This window comes from Eublepharis macularius, chromosome 2 (genome assembly GCF_028583425.1).
Source record: "Eublepharis macularius isolate TG4126 chromosome 2, MPM_Emac_v1.0, whole genome shotgun sequence".
NCBI classification, from domain to species: Eukaryota; Metazoa; Chordata; class Lepidosauria; order Squamata; family Eublepharidae; genus Eublepharis; species Eublepharis macularius.
The window spans coordinates 212473269-212497624 of NC_072791.1; the positions used below are offsets into that span (position 1 = coordinate 212473269).

Below are 24356 nucleotides of genomic sequence, written 5' to 3' on the forward strand. Positions count from 1 at the left end.
AGGAGATCCCTGTCTTCTCCGTCATCTGATCTAAACGTGTGGCTGTTTCCAGAATGCCAGCAAAGGGCTGAGGGCATCACTTTCATTTTTCTGCACAGTGTACCTGCTTTACTGTACATGCTAGTATTTGAGCTCCAGTGGGAAGATGACCTGTGCAGTTTTTCCCTCTGAGAGAGCAGCATAAACCTGGCATGTGGGTGCACGCTCAAGCAGTGCAGTTTTCAAATGGATATTATCAAGCAAAACTGTCTGTTGAGGTCCATTTTCACTCAACTGCCCAACAGATCAAATTGTTCCACACATTTCCAGTCTCCTTCATTTACAGCTAGGGGGGAGGATACGTAAATCTTTACCTTCCATCCTCCTCCCCCAGTGCTTAGGCCTGTGGAAAGTTATAACAATAATAATAACAACATTTGATTTATATACCACCCTTCAGGATGACTTAACACCCACTCAGAATGGTTTACAAAGTATGCTATTATTATCCCCGCAACAAAACACCCTGTGAGGTGGGTGGGGCTGAGAGAGCTCCAGAGAACTGTGACTGACCCAAGGTCACCCAGCTGACTTCAAATGGAGGAGCGGGGAATCAAACCTGGCTCTCCAGATTAGAGTCCTGCTGCTCTTAATTGTCTGACCCAAGGTCACCCAGCTGGCTTCAAGTGAAGGAGTGGGGAATCAAACCTGGCTCTCCAGATTAGAGTCCTGCTGCTCTTAATTGACTGACCCAAGGTCACCCAGCTGGCTTCAAGTGAAGGAGTGAGGAATCAAACCCGCTTCTCCAGATTAGAGTCCTGCGCTCTTAACCACTACACCAAACTGGTTGTGGTGAAGAGAGCCCAGTAAGAAGTGGACTGAGAATTAATCCCTTGGCAACTGTCCCAGTAGAGTGGACAAGAGCAGAGTTACTTAGCATGGATGGGGGAAGGTGGCTGACGTGAGAGATTCCCCGAATCCATTTATATGCAAAAGGGGTGGGGTTCATCCACTGGCTTAGGTGTCTCCTAGAATTTCTATGGGTGCCAGAGCAGGGGCAATTTTCTCTGATACCCTTTCCTGCAGGAGACCTCTGACCCCCTCAAGCTATTGCTGATGGTTCCCATCCCCTAGGAGTAGCATTTTGAGGGCCATTTTGCAGTTCTGCAGGAGGAGTAATGGGCAAAAACCGTTCCCTTCCTCACTGTGCATGGATCCAAGCCACTGTCCAGTTTAGGGAATGGTGATCTTGAAGACATCCTGGCTGAGCCACTAGAAATAGGTGCAAGCACCTTTTAACAGATCCGCACAGCATCACAGATTTGCATATCACCAGGGCTTTTTTTCAGCAGGAACGCGATGGAACGGAGTTCCGGCACCTCTTGAAAATGGTCACATGGCTGGTGGCCCCGCCCCCTGATCTCCAAACAGAGGGGAGTTTAGATTGCCCTCTGTGCAGTGGCATGGAGGGCAATCTAAACTCCCGTCTGTCTGGAGATCAGGGGGCAGGGCCACCGGCCATGTGACCATTTTCACCAAGGGCAATTTAAACCTTAAAAAACTACCCCCTTGTTCCAGCTGACTCAAAGTGATGCCATTGTGCGGTCCTGAGTTCTACCACCTCTTTTTCCAGAAAAAAAGCCTTGCGTGTCGCTAATGTGCTAATCCAAGCCAGTAAAGTTGGATGTAAAATGCTGGACCAGGAAGATCTGGTTCGGGCTTCTACTGTGGAGGGTCTTTAGGAAGTCACCACTTCTCAGTCTAATACAGATGATGGAAACCTATCAAAGGGGAGAGAACGCATACAAATCACAGATCTAGAGTAGGTAGTATTAAGTAGGTGTTGGAACGGTTCATCTGGTAGCTGAGGTTGGGTCTCTGCAATAGTTTCAATGGCTAAGAGTACAGATTGGTTCCACTTTCTTCCAAGCAGTTGTGGGAGGCTCTCCTTCCCTTTGCAATCCTCCTGTGCCATAGATTTAAATGCAGAGAATGTGGCGGACCCAAGATCGTCTATGAGCATTTTGTCAAAGTTGGGATTTGAATGGCCACCCAAGCTTATCATAGGCTGCCCTGTTTCTGTGGATTTTTCTAAGTTGAATTAGAAGTTGCTGTTCCGTTTTTTTTAGTTGCTCATGCAGGATTTACTTGGTTGTCTTGGGAAACTTAAATAAAGATGAATCAGTATTAAATGCTAAAAAAGCTTCTGATGTAAACTTTATTCTCAGAAAATTAGTCAGAAGAGTTGTAAGCTTGCATTCGGCCAAAGGCCGTCATTTTTTAAATTTTTTATTTATAACCCACTTTTTCATAGAGACTCAAGGTGGATTTGTGGTGTGAAACAATGCAGTCGAACAGCATGATTCATCGAATAGGCAACCGAGTAGGGTTACAAAATTAGAACCAGAAAAAAGAATGATCAGACATTATAGGTCAAAATGCTGAGAATGGAATTGAAAAAGCAGAACATAATGAAATATGAGCAAGATACCTGTTCACTATACGTATTACACAAACCACAAACAGTTTCCTTGAGACCCATCCCTAAAATGGGTGGGGCAACTTGTTAAATGTTTTCTTGCTCTCCCTGTGGTGTGTGTGGTCAGAATCCGACAAGCTCCAAGATTCTATAGCCCAGTGATACTTACTCTGCAGCTCATGTAGAGCCACAGAGACAGTTTCCTTCAGCCAGCATTTACTTCTATCCCCGGCATGAGGTCTGCTCCTCAACGAGGATTGCAGCTTACCTGTTCCTCAAGGCAGGAACCCCTTGCCAATCACAGGCCCACCAGGCAAGGGCCTTGCCCACTTCCCTAAAACTTGGGGCAGGTACCAGGGAACTGTGCTCAGAAGAGCTACAGGTGACATGTCAAAGAATCACACGTGGCTCCCAAGCCACTGCAAAGCATCACTCCTTTAGATTTTTCTTTGGCTTTCAAATATGCTCTGTGGCATCTGAAGCCCCAGACTTCCTAGCTGCATGGTCGTTTTATTGCGTAGCAGTTTCTTAGCCGCAGCACGTGAACTGATTGATAAGAAAAGCTTGTCAAACAGAGCCCCCGCTATAGCATGAGCTGGAGAATCCATTAGCTTGTGGCAGATAAGCGTCTCCCAAGGGACATGCCCCGGGCAGCGGCACACGTCAGTGTGGGGAAAAAACATTGTGTGTGAAATGGCTCTTAGCAAAACAGCTTTGAAAAAACCACCATGTGGCATGGCTGGAGAGGGCTCGCGGCGCAGAGGCAGAACATCTGCTTTGCACTCAGCAAGTCCCAAGTTCCCTCCTTGGCATCTCTGTTTAGAAGGATCCAGTAGTTGGCGATGGGAAAGGCCTCTTTGCCCGAGAACCTGGCGCGCTGCTGCCACTCCGAGGAGACAGTTCTGATCTTGATGGAACAATGAGTTGACTTAGTAGAAGGCAAAACCATGTGTTTGTGACTTACGATCTCACGTCTCTTCCCCTTGCATTGGTCCTTTTTCTTAGAATCGTTGTTCAATCGGAGGGTGGAAGAGAAATCCAAGGAGCTTTTCTTCACCCCTTTGGGGTGGCACCACAGCAACCTCGACTTGCTGAGAGAGGAAAATGGGGAAAAGCAAGCTATGGAGAGACTGCTGTAAGTTGGGTTGCGGGCGTGCTGAAGCCTCGGGTTGGCCTGTACCGTTTCTGATGGGAGGGGCGTATTCTGTTCCCTTGCTTTTGTGATTGTTGTTAAAGAGCACGACTGCCAGAAGTGACTGAGGTATTTGTCACTTAGCAAACTACTGCTGCTTGATTCCAGGCCCAACACAAGAGTGAACTTTTGTTGCTAATAGCCTGTATTTTATATCCTTGAGAAATAATATCTGAGGTAGCGCAATAAAACCTCCTATCAAATGGGGATGTAATTGAGCTGAAATACACTTTTGTGAATAATCCGTGAATGTATTGCATGAGAGGCCATGCTAAATCTGAATATGTTCTGTAATGTGGCAAGTTTTGCATATTGGGGTCATTTCTCGCCCTCTGCTGTGGGGGAAAGTGGGGTGAACTCTGCACACAAATGTTGCACCGTATGGGTTAGAAAGGGGTGAATTAGTATTAATCAAGGCTTAAGGAAGATCGAATTTCTGTACTCGTAGTCCAGGCTTGCCATAACATCAAGTTATAAGGTCATTTTCAGTTAAAGACATATACTGTCAGGAACTGCCAATTCAGATCTCAGTAACTTCACTGCACGAGTCTATGGAGACATGAGTTAAAACTTTATTGAGAATCTAATAGTACGGCACCACAGACATTTCTTGTCAGGAATAACTTTTCCCTCCCCCTACTAGGAATATTAAACCCTTCAAGCACAACCCACGCTACTCTAATCCCCCCCGCTTTAGCTATGTTCCCATCTATGCTCAGCAACAGAAAGTAAAGTGAAAGAAAGTAGAATTGTTATGACTAGGAATCCAGTCCTAGACATAGGCCACGTCTCCTTGGCAACGCTGAGAACCGCATTCCTTCTCAGCTTCACACAGCTTCTCAAGCCGCTTCCTCAGCAAGTTTGGGTCAGAGGAAAAAGCACTCCCAAAGTGTGTCACAGAAGATCGGGTCTGCAGCCCAACAGTGAACCCCAACCCCCCCGAGTATGGCAGGGGCCATGACCCTGACACGTACCTATTAAAATGTAAAGGATGTGCCCTCATTGGGTGGGTGGATGGAGGGATGTATCTCGCTGACGCCGCTGAACTATGAAGAACTAACAGCCCTTCATAAGGGTTTTTTTCCTGATTCCCTCTCCCTGCAGCTCGGCTAATCACAACCACATGTTGGGCCTGCTCCAGCAGCTGCTGTACAGTGAATCCTTGTCCCTCTCCTGGAGGGACATCATTGTGCCTGTCGTCTGCCAAGTCGTTCAGACGGTCCGACCCGATGTCAAGAACAGAGACGACGACATGGACATCCGCCAGTTCGTCCATGTCAAGAAAGTGAGTTGGTGGGGCGGGAGCTTGGGTGGGGGGACTGGGGAAGGGAAGCGGAAGAGCAGTACTTCTGTCAGGCTGACGCCGACCTGTGGAAAAGACTTCAGTGGGGGTTTCTGCTGTAACAAACTGAAACCAACCCAGGCCTGTGTGACTTGTGGCCCACTAACTTAACCTTGTTGGTCTGTAGAAACGGGAGAGTCGTTGAGCCTACAACTACTACTACTACTACTGCTGCTGCTGCTGCTGCTGCTGCTGCTGCTACTACTACTACTACTACTACTACTACTACTACTAACCTTGACAAATGCTTTTTGTTTCTCTATGCTTTTGAATGCAGCATTTAATCCTGTCCTTATAGGCTGCAGCTGGAAGGAGATAAGGTTTTATTTAGTTTAAACCTGATCGCTTGGACATAAAGACTTTCCAAGTAAATGCCGTCACGGAAGTTGAGTCGTGAAATAGAAAACTGATAAGCTAGCTTGCTGTCTTTGGGTTTGGATTCAGAAGTGCATTCAGAGATTTGGTAAACAAAAGCATCTCTTCAGAGAAACACTTCAAAAGTTCATAGAATGCTGGGGAGAATTGCTGTTGGCAAGGAGGAAGGCGAGCTGGTGTTCATCTGTGTGCTACCCAGGCGCTTTTGTGCTTAGCAGGACAGCAGAAGAGCTCTCAGTCTTGAAAAGTAAAAGGCAATTTGAAAAAAATGATTCTCGCAACCTTGTTTCATGAAGGCACTTTAGATTGTCACATCCGGGTAGGTGGCGAAAGGGAAGCCGTCTGAATTGTAAACAACTTGGGTCCCGCAATGTGCAAGAGGAAACATAAATGGACTTAGCACAGTTCCACTTGGGCAAGATGTTGTGCCTCGCACTTTCCTCCCTATGTATTACCATGCCCAGAAATTGGTTGCGCAAGATTTTTGCGCAAGAAGAAACACAGCTGTGGATACAATAAATTTAACCTCACACAAGTGGCTACTGTGGTCTTTTTCTCATGTTTCCACTTTCTCAAGAGCTGTAGCGTGAAAACTTTACGCCGGACCCAGCCCCGCAGGTGACTATCAGCTGGACATTGACTGTGAGGCGAACGGAGTGCCAGTCCAGGAAGGCCCTTCATTGGAGTCTGGTGCACATGACAGCCCTACGCATCTGCTGAATACATGGGGAGGAAGAGCGGGATGGAGTGCGCTGACCCCAGCCTCTGCCTCCACACCATCACTTCATTGTTTGCGGTGGCAACTGTATGGAGGAAGAGAGTGGGGAGGGAGAGTTTGTGCAGCCACTTCCTTCTGCAGATGACCAGGAGACCGTGCAGAGGCAAGAGATGGGGCCACGTGTTCCATCCAGTGAACGCTTGGGGCTGTCATGGACCCCAGGCTCAGGTGGTCAGAAGCGTTGTTAGAGCCCTTTGGGCACAAAGGGGCAGTTCAAAGGAACTTGGTTTGCGGGTAGCGTCATCCAGAGGCTGTTTCTGGTTGGCTTATCGGTGCTGGTGGTAAAAAAAACCCCTTGCTGTAAAATAGCTTCACTTCTTAACGCAAACTAGATGTGGTTGGAAAACCAGGGGATTCAAGATAATTTTTGCTCTTTTGTCAGATTCCCGGCGGGAAAAAATTTGACTCGATGATGGTGAATGGTTTTGTGTGCACCAAGAACGTCGCTCATAAGAAGGTATGATACAGCTGTCTGGGTTTGTATATCCTGAGAGAAAAGAATCCCTGAGGGAGAAGGGTCATTTCCTTGTGAAGAACCCATTCTGCAGCTCTGAGTTTTGCTCTCCTGACTCACTATTTCTTAGTACTAGAAAATTTGTGACCTGGATTTTATCCCAGTGCTCCCTAGTATATTTTCAGACTAACTATTAGCATTTCCCCTGATTTTGCACGTGTCCTGTTTATATTCTGTGCTTGTTTGGCAAAATACTTGTGCTCAGATGTGCACAGGTGATACTGTCCAAGGAGTGCCTTACAAGTCATAACTGTGCATGAGTCTTGTATGAGGCTCGTACTCAGGGCTCATTTTGAGGGGGAACGCGCTGGAACGCAGTTCCGGCAGTTCCCCGAAGAGGTCACATGTCAGGTGGCCCCGCCCACCTGACTCTTGGCCATTTTGGGCCCGTTTCAGCCTGGATTGGGGCTGAAATGTCCTGGATTGGGCCTCTGACGGGTGGTGGATCACTCTCCCACTCAGCAGCGGCCCGATCCTGACCATTTGGGGCCTCTTTTCGGCCATTTTGAGCCCCCTTTTGCCATTGTGGGCCCACTTTCCGCCCTGAATGTCCAGGATTGGGCCTCTGACGGGTGGTGGATCACTCTCCCACTCAGCAGCGGCCCGATCCTGACCATTTGGGGCCTCTTTTCGGCCATTTTCAGCCCCCTTTTGCCATTGTGGGCCCACTTTCCGCCCTGAATGTCCAGGATTGGGTCCAAAACAGCCAGGATAGGTGATGTCAGGGGGTGAGGCATATGCAAATCAGATATGCCAATGACACACTTTCAGTGATGGCAAGGGGCGTGGCATATGCTAATCGATTATGCTAATGAGTTCCTCCAGCTCTTTTTCTACGAAATGACCCCTGCTGGTACTCAATATGTTATGCTTCATAGAAGCAGAATTGTGTTATACATTTTGTTTTATTAGAACGAAGTTTCACAGCAATACAAAATGAGTCAACAATTACAAGCCACAACACACACCTAAAGAATATGAAATGGGTATTAATAAAATTAATGAAGAAGTGCAAGTGCAGGAGGGGGGTCTCCTTCAGTCCTTTCCTTGTGTCAGGTTTGGGTTTTTATCATGTGGGTTTCTGCCCCATGACTTTAATTTGAAGTGGTTGAGTTCATTTCAACGTTTAGTGTTCGCTATTCATTTCTGGGATCATGACATGGCAGGTTGCCCTTGCAACGCAACTGGTTGGCCCCTGTATGAAACGTGAAGCTGCGCCACGTGGCCCTCCGTTCCAGTTCAGCAGGGGGGGTCTTATGTTTTAGAAGGGATCTGACTTCCGCTTGTGAATTTATTAGGATGTGAGTTTATTAGGCCTTCACTTTCCTCCTTGTACTGATTAATTCAACGTTCAGTGAATTTATTAACTTCATTTATACCCTATCTTTCTCCCCTCTCCTCTGTTTTATCCTCACAACAAAGAACCCTGTGAGGTGGGCTAGGCTAAGTGTGTGTGGCTGACTCAAGGTTACCCAGCAAACTCCGATGTCGGAGTGGGGATTTAAACCTGGGTCTCGGTATTAACATGAGGGAGGTTAAAATTTTGCAGCACGAACATTATTATACACGTATGTAAAAGTATTTCTTTGCATTTAACAACTTTGTCTCTTTTTTTCCCCCCTCAGATGAATTTCTGTATTAAGAATCCCAAAATTCTTCTGTTGAAATGTTCCATTGAATACCTCTACCGAGAAGAAACAAAGTTTACGTGTATAGATCCTATAGTTCGTCAGGTTGTGGAATCTTTATCTTGTCTGTGTTTTGTCGGGTCTTGTCAAATCCTACTAAATGAGTAGCTACTACTGAGTCTATTGCATTTCTGAGATATCAGTTTCAGGAGTGTTGCTTCGTTCTTCTCCAAAGGCTAGTGTGTCTGGTTCTGAAAGCCACATTTCTTCAGAACTGTTATAACGTTAGCAAAAAGTCTCTGAATATTTCTTAAAGCACGTTTGCAACATGCAGTTCACAAATGGGTACATCCTACTGTACAACAGAACAGAAGCACCTTTAAGACTAACCAACTTTACTGTAGCATAAGCTTTCGAGAATCACAGTTCTCTTCGTCAGATGCATCTGACGAAGAGAACTGTGATTCTTGAAAGCTTATGCTACAGTAAAGTTGGTTAGTCTTAAAGGTGCTACTGGACTCTCTTCGATTTTGCTACTACAGACTAACATGGCTAACTCCTCTGGATCTACAACAGAACAGTTTGTTTGGTTCATTTATACCCCACCTTTCCTTTTGGCTCGAGTCTGAAGTGTTCCTCCAAATTAAGTGGCTGTTCTGTTGGAGGATGTGCCACTTAAGCTGGAAGAAGGCTACTTGAAGGATGGTCGTATCCCACCCCCGCCCGGCCCACTGTATTTATTTATTTAGATCCAGTGGAGACCCAGAGTAGCTTACAACATCATTCTCCGTTCTGTCTTAGCAACCACAGCCTGGGCGGGAAGGTTAAGCTGACTGGTCCAGGGAGAGCCACCAAACTTCTGGGGCCAAGTATCTCCATGTTTAATATCATCTTGGGCATAAAAAGCCCATCACTTAGCTCTGTTGGTTCTTGGTAAAAATAGAAATTTCTGAAAGTTTTGAAATCTGGGGGAAACCACTTTTTCTATTCTGGGGAGAAAACATATGTGGGGAAAAGTTGAAATAGATGCCGTTGTTTTTAACTGAGTATATATAAATTTGGCATATTTGTGGAATTTAAAAATTATAAATATCTGTGTTCTCTTCAAGCAAAATTACAAATATAACCAATACTCATGAGTGCTGCAGTATGTTGCACCCTATGCAACCTTAGCACGTGAGTCTTAATTTTACTATCTCAGAGGCAGGAAGAAATAAAAATTGAAATTGAACTAATATTTGGACAGAAGCAGTTTCTTACAATCATAATAGTAGGACTAATAGTATATGTGGATATCAAGTTAACCTTTAACATTGAACACACCAAATCTTTGAATTCATCATCAGGCACAATAGTTAATTGTGGCCCAAATTCCTCTCATTAAAACAAACATTCCTTGAAAATGTCGTATATGTTTACTGGTACATAGAAATTATCATTGTCGAATGTTGTAGGTTATCTTAAGAAAAAACATTCCATGCTATACATTTTGAATAACCATTTTCCTAATTCCAAAAGAAAAGAAAATATCAGAAAAGTTGGGGGGAGTTCGGAAGGGGGTTCCGGCTGTCACCTCGCCGATTGTTGTTTGGAATAAAAATTGCTTTCTGTTAAACGTTTTGTGGCCTTCGAGGCACAGAACCGTTTGAGCACCAGCTGATCTGTCCACACTGACTCCTGACCTGTTTGTGCTGTTTTAGGAGAGGGAGTTTTTAAAGAACTACGTCCAGCGGATAGTGGATGTCAGGCCCACCTTGGTTCTAGTTGAAAAAACGGTAGCCCACATCGCCCAGGAACTGCTGCTGGAACATGGCATTACTTTAGTCACAAATGTTAAGCCGGTAAGTGCTGGAATTTTCCGCAAAGCAGGGGCGTTCAGCTTGAAATACGGACTGATACAAAGCAAAATATTCTCGGAGCGATAAATGGGTTACTTTAAGGATCTCTAAAATAGCTTATCTCGTCTTTTTACAATGGATCTCTAAAATGGATTTCTACCAAGGATCTCTAAAATAGCTTATCTTGTCTTTTTTACAATGGCTGTTAGCTTGCTCATCTTTGCAGACGCTTCAGTGCCGTAGGACAGTGTTAGGGCATAGAGTTGTCTGCACTGAGCACCACTCTCTTTCCCACGTGCCTTCTCCTTACGGCACAAATGAACATGTGTTTTAAACCTTTTTTCTGCCTCTGCTTTTGCTGGGGAAACGTAGCTGCTAAATTTTAGGGAAGGTCACAGATTGTCTCATGTTGCTGGTTTGGTTTCCTTGGGCCAGATCTGTATTTGGTAGATCTGCATTTGGTAATTGGAGATGAGTCAATAGCTTGGTCTTAGCCTTGTGGGGGATACTGACCTAGGACCAAACAGATGTTCAAATACTGGGTTCTAGGAGACTTGGTTCCTACTGCCTCACCCCTGAGCTAAGTTTAAAACCCTGCTTTCTCTCCAAGGGCCTTGAAGTGGCCAGTGGAATCAAACAGGAATGCCCTAAGCACCCTTGGGGCAAAAAACCAACCACCAGCTGTTCTCCTCTATCCATGAGGCCGGAAGAAAGCTAGGCGGTGGCACTGTAAGCTTCTCCAAAATGTGCCAATTAGGCACAAATAAAAACTGGCACTCCTTTTGCGAACCTCTCTTCTTTCTTTGCATATGTTACAAATGTGCCTTTACCAAACGTTGTCTTGTGTAGAGTGCTGTGGAGCCACTATTATTTTTTTGGCAGGCTTTGAAGGGCACTTGTTGATGATTTTCAGTGCAATCCTAAGGAGAGTTACTCCATTGAAATCAATGGGCTTAGACTGGAGTAACTCTCCTTTGGATTGCGCCGTCAGTCTTCTTGGTAGGCAATAGCAGCTGGAAGTTTAAGAACCACCGCCTTTAACCTGTTGTTCTCTCTTCCTGCATTATGCAGAGTGAAATGTAGGCTGAGACGCAGCCTTGATCTTATCAATGTCTTACAGCAAGTCTTGGACAGAATAAGTCGGATGACTCAGGGAGACTTGGTGATGTCGATGGATCAGTTGTTGACCAAGCCACACTTGGGAACCTGCCATAAATTTTACATACAGGTGTTCCAGTTGCCTAATGGTGAGTAAAACGCAGATGTCCCGACCTGGTTTAGCCAGAAGTATATTGATGGTGGTTCCTTTTTGAGATGAAGGGCTTGTTTTAATGCCTGATAGTTCTATAAGGCAGGCAACACTACCTTTGTTCCAGCAGCATAGGCTCCTATGCATTTCCTTCCCCCTATTTTGGTCAAGGAGGATTCACACTGTTCCCCCCCCCACACACCCCAAAAGGGCTTTTCATGCTCATCTTTGTAAGGAACTTTCCATGTTGTTCAGACCTCATGTGGGGGTGAGGGGGTGGGTGGGGGGGAATACAGGCAGAATATAACCCTCCCTGTTCCAAGAACTTCTCAGGAAAGTCAAGAGGACCTCTTCTGTGGTTTCACCTTCTCTGGGTTTTCAGGCAGCTGATCCAAACACCTCTGTTCGCCAGGCCTGCGAGGAAGCAGGGCTGCCTTGGGCTTCAGTGCTGCCTGGCGTCTCTTGTGTTCTTCTGCTTGCTTTGTGTGCCGGTAGTAACTGCGCCATTTTAGGTGGCTGATTTTAATGCTTGGATCAGTTCGATTGATTTATTATTTATTTAAAAAGGTAAAGGTAGTCCCCTGTGCAAGCACCGAGTCATTACTGACCCATAGGGGGACGTCGCATCATGACGTTTTCTTGGCAGACTTTTTACGGGGTGGTTTGCCATTGCCTTCCCCAGTCATCTACACTTTACCCCCAGGAAACTGGGTACTCATTTTACCAACCTTGGAAGGATGGAAGGCTGAGTCAACCTTGAGCCGGCTACCTGAACCCGGCTTCCACCGGGATCAAATTCAGGTCATGAGCAGAGCTTGGGCTGCAGTACTGCCGCTTACCACTCTGCACCACGGGGCTCCTTTATTATTTATTTACTGTTATTAAATTAAAACAGTTAGAATTTGCATGTATATTTGCCGCGTGCTAAACCTGCCTGTAAAGACTGACGGTTGTCTCTTCTGTCTCCTCTCCTCCCCATCTCCTGCCCCGAATCTCCCAGAGCAAACCAAGACATTGATGTTTTTTGAAGGATGTCCTCAGCACCTGGGCTGCACCATCAAGCTGTGCGGTGCTGGCGAATATGAGCTGGCTCGAGTGAAGGAGATCCTCATCTTTATGATTTGCGTGGCTTACCATTCCCAGCTGGAGATCTCCTTCCTTATGGACGAATTTGCCATGCCCCCGACATCGGCCAGGAATGGCTCCCTTCACTCTTCGTCTGAAAAGCAGGGAGAAGAAAACGGGTATCAAAACTTGGTGAACAGAGAAAACGGCATGATGGTAAAAGATGCAGATGTCTTTTCTGACAAGCTGCCCGTCGTCTCGGAATCTGTGTCCTCTGATGACATCAGCGCCTCGGAACAAAGGACTCTGATGGAAGAGGATGGTGGTGACGTGCAAGAGCTACCGCCTGTGGATTCTTCAGCAGCAGTGTTCTCTCCGACACTGGGGCCAGAGCCACTCTTGGCCCTCCGCCTGGGGATTTTAGATGGCACTCAACTGGAGAGCCTGCAGGATTTGGGTGGCCCCCAGGAGCCCAAAAGCCACACAAGAGTTTTTAGGGACCCCTTGCAAGATGACACTGGGTTGTATGTCACGGAAGAAGTGACCTCCTCAGAAGATCGCCTCAAATCCTTTTCCTTAGCCTTTAAGCAAGAGCTGCAGGATATCATTCTCTGCATTTCCCCCGTCCTCACCTTCCCAGAGCCCTTTCTGTTAACAGAGAGGGGCATGAGGTGCCCTACCAGGGACTATTTCCTGGAGCAAGTTTATTTGTCTCCTCTCCTGAATAAGGAATACAAAGAGCTGGACAGCAGGAGGAAGAAGCAGCTGCTAAGGGACATCTCTGGGCTGCAATCCATGAATGGAAGCGCCCAGCCCAAGCCTGTTCAGATCTTGCCGCCCCACGAATTTGTCGTTAGCAGGATCGCTGAGCCTCTGAGCAACAGCAAACAGCTGGCCACGGTTCTGTCCGACTACCGGGCCAGGGGAGGAAGGATCGCCCAGAAGAGTTCGGATCCGTTTGTTCAGTCGAAAGAGACCGCTGGTATGAAAACAGAAGACGACGATAGAGGTTTTGTGCAGAATGAATCTTTATGGACTCATAAAGTAAGTGAACTTTTCAAATGGGCTGTTTTTGTTTGTGTGTATAGGAACTTAGAAGCGAGAGTGCGCTCGTGTGTGTGTGTGTGGTATGTGTGTGTGATTTCCCCCTTAAGGAAAATGGGTTAACAACACATTAACTATGATGCTCAGTCTACAGTGGTTTCTTTCTTTCTTTCTTTCTCTCTTCCTTTCCTTTCCTTTCCTTTCCTTTCCTTTCCTTTCCTTTCCTTTCCTTTCCTTTCCTTTCCTTTCCTTTCCTTTCCTTTCCTTTCCTTTCCTTTCCTTTCCTTCTGTAAGCCCCTTTACTTTCAGGCAGCCATCTCTTTGAAACAGAAGCATATATGACTGCATTTTTCTGTTTGTCAAATTAAAATTTTCTTTATTTAAACTATAAACCACAACACAATAAACAACAAACATAGAGAACAAGAAAAAGCACACAATTCTAAACATAACACTAACAATACATATATCTATAAAATTAAGAGGAAAAGAAAACAACCCCCACCAAATTACACTACAAGTAATTTTCTCCGCAACAAGTATATATCATTTCTAGAGTCCCACTTATTCTAAGTTAGTCACAAACCCCCTCTTTTTTCTATTCCTGTTTCTTAATCCATACACCCAGATGTCATCAAATCCTTGTTATCCATTTCATGCAAAAAGTCTATTAACGGTTTCCATTCAGTCAAGAAGTTAACTAATGTCCTTTCTCTAATTAATGACTGCATTTTTCTTTTTGGATAAACATCTCAGGATTGGGGCTCTTAAAGAACTTTATCAGGGCATATTAAAACAAGAGCTCTGTGGTGCCTTAGAACAGTGGTCCCCAATCTTTTTGAGCCTGTGGGCACATTTGGAGCTCTGACATGGGTGTCGTAGGCGCAACAACAAAATGGCTGCCACAACTTAGCTTCAGTCACAGAGTGAAGTACCTTGTGCAGCGGAAGCAGCTTCTGCCAAAGTAGTGTTTTTAAAAGTGCACAGCCAATCAAATCGCCAAACGTCAATCAGAAGCCATGCTTGGCAAAAGCCCCATCCGGCCCCACCCACTTCCTAAAAACACTTGGCAGGCACCAGGAAAGGTGTTGGCGCAAGCAATTGTGCCCTGCCTTAGAGACTAACAATTTATCCCCGGACAAGATTCGTTGTCTCACTTCATCAGATGTACTGAAGAGTACATCCATTATGTTAATCCATATGTGTGTATGTGTGTGTTTATGCATGCGACAGAATAAAGCAGAGAAATGGGAAAGAGGTATTACAAAGATAGGTCAGGTTAAAGCAAGATCCAGCTCTTTTGACTCGATATTGTTTTAAAACTAGCCTGTGACATTTCCCCTGCCTGCCTTTCTGGTATGTGTCTGTATCTCTGTCTCCATTGGGAAGGTTGCTCTGACTCAGAAAAACTTACACTGGAATAGACTACTCATTTCAAAGGTGCCCCCAGGCCCTGTTTGTTTTGCTAACATGGCTGCCCCTCTTGAAACACCAGGGCATATCATATTCTCTTCTAAAACCATCCAAAGAGTTCAGGAAAGGAAGGGGCTCCAGGGACCAGAATCTGGCATGTGCGTTCTGTGTTTTGCTGTAGCATCCATTGTTAGCGTGTCAGTCTTTGGTGCATGGCGCGCTGAATCTTTGCTGCTGGGAGGGAAGTGCTTCTAGCTTACCTTTTAAAAACCACTGACAAGTGCCTCTGAGTTGCAAGGTGGTGTCTCGCACATGCCGTTGCAAGTCTGCTTAGGGCGTGAACAGCGTAGAGGAGAATCCCATAGGCATGTGTTTCACGTGGGCCTTGTGTTCCATGCCCCAAAGAACTGTGCTCCTGGTTTGTTGTAACGTTACCCAGAACCCCCCTGCCTTTTCCTTGGCCATTCAGCTGAATTTGTGTGACTTGGATCACTGTTTAGAATAAATTTTAAAACACGCTGGGGCCCAAAGGGCTCACTTTGTACAGAAAGAGCCCCTCCTCTGCATGTCAGAAGTAGGTGACGGTGCGCCGTTGGGAACGGTTCCTTAACTCCCTCTTGGATGTGCCTTGCCAGGTGGACTGCCTCAGCCCCCTCAACCACCAGAGGCTTTGCGTGCTCTTTAGCAGCTCTTCGACCCAGTCCAGCAACGCTCCAAGTGCCTGCGTCAGTCCATGGTATGAAACTCCTTTCCGACTTTCTCCCTTGGTTAACTTAGTTCCCTAATTCCCAAGGAGACCTCCTTTCCTACGTAAAGGCGAGGTGGGAACATGGCTCCTGCACAATGTGTTTGACCTTGGGGGTCAGAGGAGAAGCTGGGGGTGGGGGGGAAGGCTGAGTCTGCAGTTCTTCCTCCGTCTTCAGATTGGGGCGCCCCACAGCTCTGCTGCATCTCCTTTAGGTTGTCCTCCTGATGGAGGATGCTTGAGGAGCGGGACCGATCTCCCCAGACTTTCCTATCCCCGATTTTGTTGCCCTGAACCCAAGGGCTGTGACCACGGAGCTCTTCCTGTTGGGTCAGTGGCCCCTTTTTGGGAAGTTCCTGCTGAGGAGTGAGCAAGGATGCCAGGCCTGTCCTAAGCGGCCGGACATTGAGGCAAAGCCACTCCGTGGTGGAGAGGATTCCATCAGGCCTTTCTGTTCTCGCTTTCCTGGTGCTTGGTTTGAGTCCCTCACTGGCCCTCAGCTCTCTTGGTCCGTTGTCCACAGTTCTGGCCTTGACGCAAGGGGTGTGTGTGTGTGTCGTAATTCTCACCTCGCCATATCTGAGTCGGGTGGCGCTAATTTCACATGGCTTCCAGCCTGGTTCATGTGACTCAGCAGCTCCTGGGCCTGGGAAGGTGCAAGGCCATCACCCTTCCAACGTCTGGAGAAGGGCTGAACTCCTGGCACGGACGGAAAATCTGCCCGCCTTCCGTTGTACCCACCCCTACGCTTAAAGAGGGGAAGGAGCCATATTTGTGGCCTGCCACCCCTTTCCCCACAGAGTGTCAAAAGACCCGGTAATTCTCAGTGTCACATGCTTCGTGCAGTGACGGCAGATGTGAGCACTGCAAACTCTGTAAATACTGCAAAGTGTAATGGTTTGCTTTAAAACGCAGAAGGGGACTGGCTTTTTTTAATTTATTTTATTTATGTTACTTGTTGTCCACTTTTCTCACTGGTATTCAAAAGGCCTATTACTCAGAGTAAGTAAATAAAATCAATAAAATCAAGTTTGAGGGAACTGTTGGAAATGCCCTTCTGCTGAAGGGTTTGTTCTGTCCCAGTGGTGGTAGAATTGTTGCGCTGGGTGTAGCTGTAACCGGAAGGGTCTGACCGAGATGTCATTTGCTTTTGCAAGGGAAATGAGAAAGCCACACTCTTTCCTCGCCTTGTTGGAGACAAACAAGGTCAAGCAGGAGCCACTCGAACCTCAGTTGAACTTTGGAGAGTCATTTTAGGAATGTGCCATTTGAGGTTTAAGACTCTGGAAGCTTTGACACGGCCTCGGACCTGCCTGCTTGAAAAGGAATGTCTCTCCCTGTATGAACCTGTTTGACACAACTCATTCCAGTTCTTTTTTTGTAGTAGCCTCTGTGCTCTGGAACATCCTTCCAGAAAAGGGATTCGATCCTGCATCTCCCTTCTGCTAGCAGCAGGGCTCATTTCGAGGGGGAACAGGCAGGAATGCAATTCCGGCAGTTCCCCAAAGAGGTCACATGTCAGGTGGCTCCACCCACCTGACTCTCGGCCATTTGGGGCCCGTTTCAGCCTGGATTGGGGCTGAAATGTCCTGGATTGGGCCTCTGACGGGTGGTGGATCACTCTCCCACTCAGCAGCCGCCCGATCCTGACCATTTTGGGCCCCCTTTCGGCCATTTTCAGCCCCCTTTTGCCATTTTGGGCCCAATTTCGGCCCTGAATGGCCAGGATTGGGTCCAAAACAGCCAGGATAGGTGATGTCAGGGGGTATGGCATATGCAAATCAGTTGTGCCAATGACACTTCTGGTGATATCAAGGGGCGTGGCACATGCTAATGAGCTATGCTAACGAGTTCCTCCAGCTCTTTTTCTACAAAATGACCCCTGGCTAGCAGAGTCACTTACTTCTTCCAGAAAGTGCCTTTCCCTAATGAAAGATTCTGGTGGGAAAAGGCTCCTTCTGCGGAATGTAACCCAAGGCTAGGAAATTATTATTTCAGTGCCACCTTGCCCTTTTCTGCATGGATTTCCTTTTAGTTTGTAGGTTTAGTTTGTAGCTGCAGGATTTTATTGTTAACTTTTGAACCATTCCTGAGTGGGAGGGGGTAGGATATAAATCTTGAAATGAATCGTAGCCATGAGCTTTCTCTAAAAATCATCTTTGTATTTGGGCAAAAATGAAAGCCCTTTTGAATATTTTAGGGAGATGTATTGCAAGACTTTTCAAACTGTTAAAAAGGGTGTCGTCTTGTTCTCAATCATTTTAGGATCGTGACCATGGAATTCTATGGGAAGAACGATCTCACTTTGGGTGTGTTTCTTGAAAGGTATTGCTTCAGGTGAGATTCTTTTACTGTGCAATTTTTTTAAGTAGTTGTCGGCAGCAGGGCGGATTCTACCTGTATCCTACAACTCTTCGGAGCAAAGCTGGAAAATTTTCCCACTGCCTGAGGAGCCTTCTTCCTGCTTCAGTGGCTCCTCCGTTAAAAGAAGGTTCCTTAAGCTGGAAGATAGAAAAGAGTCCAGTAGCACCTTTAAGACTAACCAACTTTACTGTAGCATAAGCTTTCGAGAATCACAGTTCTCTTCGTCAGGTGCATGACAAAGAGAACTGTGATTCTTGAAAGCTTATGCTACGGTAAAGTTGGTTAGTCTTAAAGGTGCTACTGGACTCTTTCCTATTTTGCTACTACAGACTAACATGGCTAACTCCTCTTGATTTAAGCTGGAAGAAGGCTCCTTGGAGGGTTTTAAGAACATAAGAGAAGCCATGTTGGATCAGGCCAATGGCCCATCCAGTCCAACACTCTGCGTCACACAATGGCCAAAAAGCCAGGTGTCATCAGGAGGTCTGCCAGTGGGGAAGGGACACTAGAAGCCCTCCCACTGATTGCTTCCCCCCCCAAACACCAAGAAGACAGAGCATCACTGCCCTAGACAGAGTTCCATCTATACCTTGTGGCTAATAGCCACTGATTTTGGGTCAGTGCTCGGTCCACCCCAGCACATTCTGATTTCAGAATGGGGTTCTGGCTAAGGGGTGTATCTCGTCAGGACTCCCACATGTGGGGGGAAGGGGTCACTTTACTGGGATCCAGAGGGTCCTGGCCCAAGCCGCAGTTCCCATTAGCTTGAGGGGAAAATTGAGGATAAATGGTAGATGCACACCTGAGGACACTTACAGAAATTTTATTTCCTTGTCCAGATCTTGTGAGATTTGCTGGAGCTGATCAGAAGCAGTGTTAGAGCAGCAGTGTCAAGTATTGTTCCTGGCATATCAAGAAATCCCAGCCCCAGAGTTTCTTTTATGTAGACCGGAGTGGGGGAGGGACACATGGTGGGGAGGGCAACGCTAAGCACTGTAGAAGACGGTGAGAATAAGTGGAGCTGCTGCTTCTGACAACATTTGCAGATTCAAAATAAACTTCAGAAAAGCGGGTATGACACTCCCAACCAAGCCATGGCAGGGCCAAGAGCTCTGTGGTAGACCTTTTGATTTGAAGGCCACAAGATCGAACATTTCCTTCCTAGGATCTTGAGTAATGGGACAGAGAAATAAGACAAGACCGTCCAGCGGCCTGCATGATTTAGCTCAACGTGGCTGCCTCCTCAGCTCCTCCGTTGAGGGTGCTTCCAGGTCAATCACTGGTGGATCACGCTAGCCAAATGAGAAGTGATCTTGGCAGTCCATCCTGCCCGTCCCTTAAATAAGTTCAACTATAAATCTAAAAGCTTTTTTTATTATATGCAACATTATGGATATGAATTGGTACTGTACACAAAATTATTTCATCTTGAAATAATGGTGGTTGTAGATTAAGTTCTGCTGCAGCCCAGGGGGATTTATCGCACACAGTAAACAGGCTTTTGGAAACTTCTGTGTAGATCATGTTTTTTCTTATACAAACGATCAATGAGAATTGATCAGAGGAGGCATTAGTGACAAGGCTCATTAGCTTGGGTTGAAGAAGCTTTCGAAAGATGTATCAATGTCCATTTGGTTTCATAGAAAAGTATCTACTTAAGCTAATGGGAATGTCAAGGAGTGACTGGAAGGTACTTCAATGTGTAGTGTACATTGCTGTGTTAAGCAAAAGCGTAGCATGTTTTGTTAGATATTCAATGCCTAATGAAGTGGCAAGCCATGCAGTTCAGCGGAACAGTAATGTTTTGCCAACACCCACAATTAATTCAAGGTATTGTATGATGATTATGGAGTCCTAGAACTGGAAGGGAGCATATAGGTGGCCTCAGCCCTAGAGAGGGCCTCCTCAGTTGCGGCACCAGAATTATAGAACTTCTGCCCTGGAGTATTCTTCTGTCTCCGTCTTCCACCAGTGGGTAAAGAGTTTTTATTTTGTATGGTATTCTCTCAGTGACTCCTCCTTCCTGTGTTTTAATTGCTGGGTTAGTGTTTTTACATACTCTTGGTCTTAAATTTGTTTTATGATATTCTTTTTTAAATTGCTAGCTGCCTTGGTGGCCCTCAGTGGGCAGAGTATAAATTTTGAAAACAAGCAAGTGCCAGAAACCCAAAGCTACAGTATTCCCAACAGCTTGTGCTCAGAAATAACAACAACAACAACAGTGCTTATATACCAGTCTTCTAGACAAATTAGTGCCCCACCCAGAGTGGTGAACAAGTTAGTGTTGTTATTATCCCCACGATACAGCTGGGGAGCTGGGCTGAGAGGAGTGGCTTACCCAAGGCCACCTACTGATCTCCTGGCAGTCATGGGATTTGAACCAGTAGAGTGCTGATTCGCAGCCCAGCCACTTAACTATTGTGCTACAGCAGCTGCACATCTCTGAGGAAGAGCCCCCACTCTCATAGGAAGTTTCTCCACATGTTGAAGTGAACTCTGCCCTCCTGTAACTTGAGCCCATTAGACTTAATCTTCCCATCTTCCACGTGGCAGCCCTTTAGGTATGCAGGGAGCACATAATTGTGTCTCCTGTCGGCCTTCTCCTTTCCATTTCCTTCTGTCTTTCCTTGCAGGACTTGCTTTTCCCACACCTGACAACCTTCATTGCTCTCCTCTGAACACGTTCCCATTTATCTGTCACTTAAATATTTTTGGCATTCGTTTAGAAGGTTTGCATGCTTGTCTCTCCAGGGATCTGCTCAGGTCAGCTAATGAGAACGCTAAAACAAACTCAGAATTCATTCAAGGGCAGCGCCTAGCGCGGTAATGAGGGCCGAGTGTAAATGAAAACAAAAATCTCAATGCTGATACAAAGCATAACAGAAAGCATGGTATAATTAAAATGTAGCAACAAGAAATAGAGAAAAGGGCAGCAGGGATGTGGTCTCGGCAATTTAGGTAACAGGTGTTGTAGAGATGCAATGTTTGCCGTTGTAATAGAGGTTTTTGGTTCCCAGAGGTACAGCATGAGGCGGGCTGCTGTATCAAGAATGAACAAACTGAAGAGCACGTCCAGGTGGCGCCTCCTTCCCTCATCGCTCTCCTTCTTTGTTTCAAGGCCTTCTTACCAGTGCCCCAGCATGTTCTGCGACACTCCGATGGTGCACCACATCCGCCGTTTTGTCCATGGGCACGGCTGCGTGCAGATCATCCTGAAGGAGCTAGACTCCCCAGTGCCTGGCTACCAGCACACAATCCTTACCTACTCCTGGTGCAGAATATGCAAGCAGGTAAGGATCGTCTCTCTTCTGGGGAGCCGGTTTGCTGAGCTTATGGGGTGGATCTTGAGCGTGGAGGGTTGGTAGTTAGACCCATGTTTGAATGAAAAAGGAATTTCATTCAGATCCCGGTGTGTCTGCGGGGACCGCCTCTCCCCATATGAACCCCAGAGGACTCTCCGTTCTAGTGAGAAACACCTGTTAAAGGTCCCTGGCCCCAGGGAGGCCCGCCTGGCATCAACCAGGGCCAGGGCCTTTTCGGTCCTGGCCCCAGCCTGGTGGAATGCTCTGTCTAATGAGATTAGGGCCCGGCAAGATTTGTTATACTTTCGCTGGGCCTGCAAGACGGAGCTGTCCCGCCAGGCATATGGGCAGTGCTAGGTGGAGCCACCTTGGCCAGTTGATGAGGGATTGGGCCCTGCCCACCACCAATACCCCCATTTAAAAAAAAAAAAAAACCTCTTGAATGCAGAGGTGCTCTGAAATTGTTTTAAATTTGATCGGTAGAATTCTGTGCCGCTATGTTGATATATATAATTGTAATTGAAATTGGATGTTTTTAGAACTTTAATTATAACAACTGTTTTATATACTTTAACCTTTATGTATTTTGTAATCCGCCCTGAGCCTGCTGGAAATGTGGGGAGGGCGGAACAATAATAAATAAATAAATAAATAAATAAATAAATAAATAAATAGCCCTGCTAGGTAAACCTACAGTTGTGAAGGATGCCCACTGAGCTATAGATCAGTTTTGATTTTAATTCCCTTTTAGTAACTGGCTGACTTACCTCTGTAAATGGTTGTCTTGGCCCCCTTGAAGATGTAAAATGGGCATGCATGTCAGGAGCACCCCTTTCTTCCACCTGTTCAGTGGAGCATCTCTGCCAACGCTCGCCAGGTTTTGAAATGTGTCTACAGATTTCTGGCCAGCTCCAGTATCTGTTCAGATGCCACGCTGGGTTAAGACTGAAAATGGAAGGAAGTCAGGATTTCCCCAAGTGAGTGTTAGGAGCACATGTTCACACTGATTTCTTCTTTTCCAAACGTGGTTTGCAGGGTACAGGGCTAAGGATGGGACAGACGAGGTTGTCTTCTCGGGCTTTTTCTTTAGAAGAGTCTCCTTAATGGAATTCAACGATCTGTCTCAGTGAGCTTCTGAGGCTGTGAGCCTTACTTTTACCCGTAACATTCTGCTAAAACACGCTCCAAAACAGAGCTGTTTCCCCATGCTGCATTTAATTAATATTGTCGTGGGGGACAATTTTTAAAAAATTGACGAGTAAGCAGGAGTTCTGTGGCACCTTCAAAGACTGGCAATTTATTCCAGCATAAACCATTATGCGTCACATTTCAGGAAGTGAGCTTTGATTCATGAACCCTTATTCTGGAAGAAATTGTATTTTATTTTGCTTCAGCAGACCAGCACAGCTGCCCATCTAGAATTTGCTTAAAATGTCATAAGAGATTCTGTGATAGTTAATCTCTACAGCGATGGTAGTGTTCCACGCAGTCTGTGGTTCGAATATCCCTCAGCCAATTCAAAAAGACAGACACAGAGTCCTGTGAAAGACGCAGAGTCCTGTGAAAGACGCGCATCTGCTACGTTTATTAAACGTGGAGGAGCGTCAGACACACGGAGAGTAAAGAAATCACTCGTGTCCAAGGCTCATCAAAGCTACAATAGCTGTGCAAAGTATTTTATACCCTTTGGTTCATTACAATGTTGGGGTCCCATTGGATCGAACTTAATTGTGAACCCCATTGGTCTGTGTAGGTGATCCGGTAGTCCCTTATTGGAAGAATAACTCTGGTCAACAGCATAATTATAATATTTCTCAATTAGCATTGCTTATCACGTTGGTACATTGCTTTATCTCTTCAAGGAACATCGCTCTTCCTCTCTCATACTTTCCCATTCATAGATCTCTGAGTATTTCCTTCTTCCTGGGCAATGTAACATTTCGCCAAGGGCGCCTTAGTGTCGCTTCAGCAACCGTGTATCTTTATAGGCAGAGTTTGTCCCTTCGAGTACCGTGGGAGGGGAGCTCTTTCCCCTCCTCAGGAATTTGGTAGAGGCTACACTGGGTGTCGGGTGCCCCTGTCTCTGTTGTTTGGGTCTTCTTACAGCCTTGAAGAGTTTGCTTAATCTAATTAGCTTGAAACCAGCTCGGTTCTTTTGCTGAGTGGTTTATTGCCCACTCCTCGTCCAACTACTTTCCTGTCCGAAAGTAGCCATTCAGCTCCTCCCATCTGCAGCTGGCTTCTCGTGTCTTATCTCTGGCTATTCTATGGCTACATTTAGCACGAATAGTTTAGAAAGAGATTTCCCCTTAGCAGCCTGTAAGCCTAGCATAGCACATAATGAGTACAGGTGCATCTTTCAGATAGTAAGCTTGTTTGATGCGCGTGTCTAGTAGCCACTGCAAAGACAGCAGGTATTTTGCCATAATTGATTCCAGCATTTCCAGTGCTTAGTATACATTCATGTGTTCATTCTTCTGCATAATGCATTAGCATACTTCAATACAGGGCTTTTTTTTCTGGGAAAAGAGGTGGTGGAACTCAGGACCACACAATGACATCACTTTGGGTCAGCTGGAACAAGGGGGAAGTTTTTTAAAGTTTAAATTGCCCTTGGCAAAAATGGTCACATGGCCGGTGGCCCCACCCTCTGATCTCCAGACAGAGGGAAGTTTAGATTGCCTTCCGCGCCGCTGCGCGGAGGGCAATCTCAACTCCCCTCTGTCTGGAGATCAGGGGGCGGGGCCACTGGCCATGTGACCATTTTCAAGAGGTGCCGGAACTCCGTTCCCCTGCGTTCCTGCTGAAAAAAAGCCCTGCTTCAGTAGTACCTGAGAGTGAAGCAAATTGCACAGAAATAATAATGGCTCATTGTATGCCATTAAAGGTACTTGAATGAAAATAAAGGCTTATAAAATGTTCTGGTTCATTAAGTTCACTTCTATCGGTAGGAAATGAGCATCCTGTGGCTCTAAGATGGACCTTGATTATTAGAAGATGGTATTCTTTTTCCGATAAATACTACTTTGTCTGCTTTTGACCTTTATGC

General features: G+C 46.1%; 1 protein-coding gene across 2 annotated transcripts in view; it reads left to right on the forward strand.

Annotated features, from left to right (window-relative positions):
- The window catches only part of PIKFYVE (phosphoinositide kinase, FYVE-type zinc finger containing), a 90891-nt gene that overhangs the window by 35051 nt on the left and 31484 nt on the right, over positions 1 to 24356 (forward strand). For both annotated transcript variants that reach the window (XM_054971210.1, XM_054971212.1), the window contains 10 exons: positions 3464 to 3593; positions 4755 to 4935; positions 6528 to 6602; positions 8285 to 8392; positions 9988 to 10128; positions 11246 to 11372; positions 12375 to 13483; positions 15532 to 15632; positions 17907 to 17978; positions 21124 to 21295. In XM_054971210.1, the coding sequence (XP_054827185.1) occupies positions 3464 to 3593; positions 4755 to 4935; positions 6528 to 6602; positions 8285 to 8392; positions 9988 to 10128; positions 11246 to 11372; positions 12375 to 13483; positions 15532 to 15632; positions 17907 to 17978; positions 21124 to 21295 (2216 nt within the window). The remainder of the gene's footprint in view (positions 1 to 3463; positions 3594 to 4754; positions 4936 to 6527; positions 6603 to 8284; positions 8393 to 9987; positions 10129 to 11245; positions 11373 to 12374; positions 13484 to 15531; positions 15633 to 17906; positions 17979 to 21123; positions 21296 to 24356) is intronic.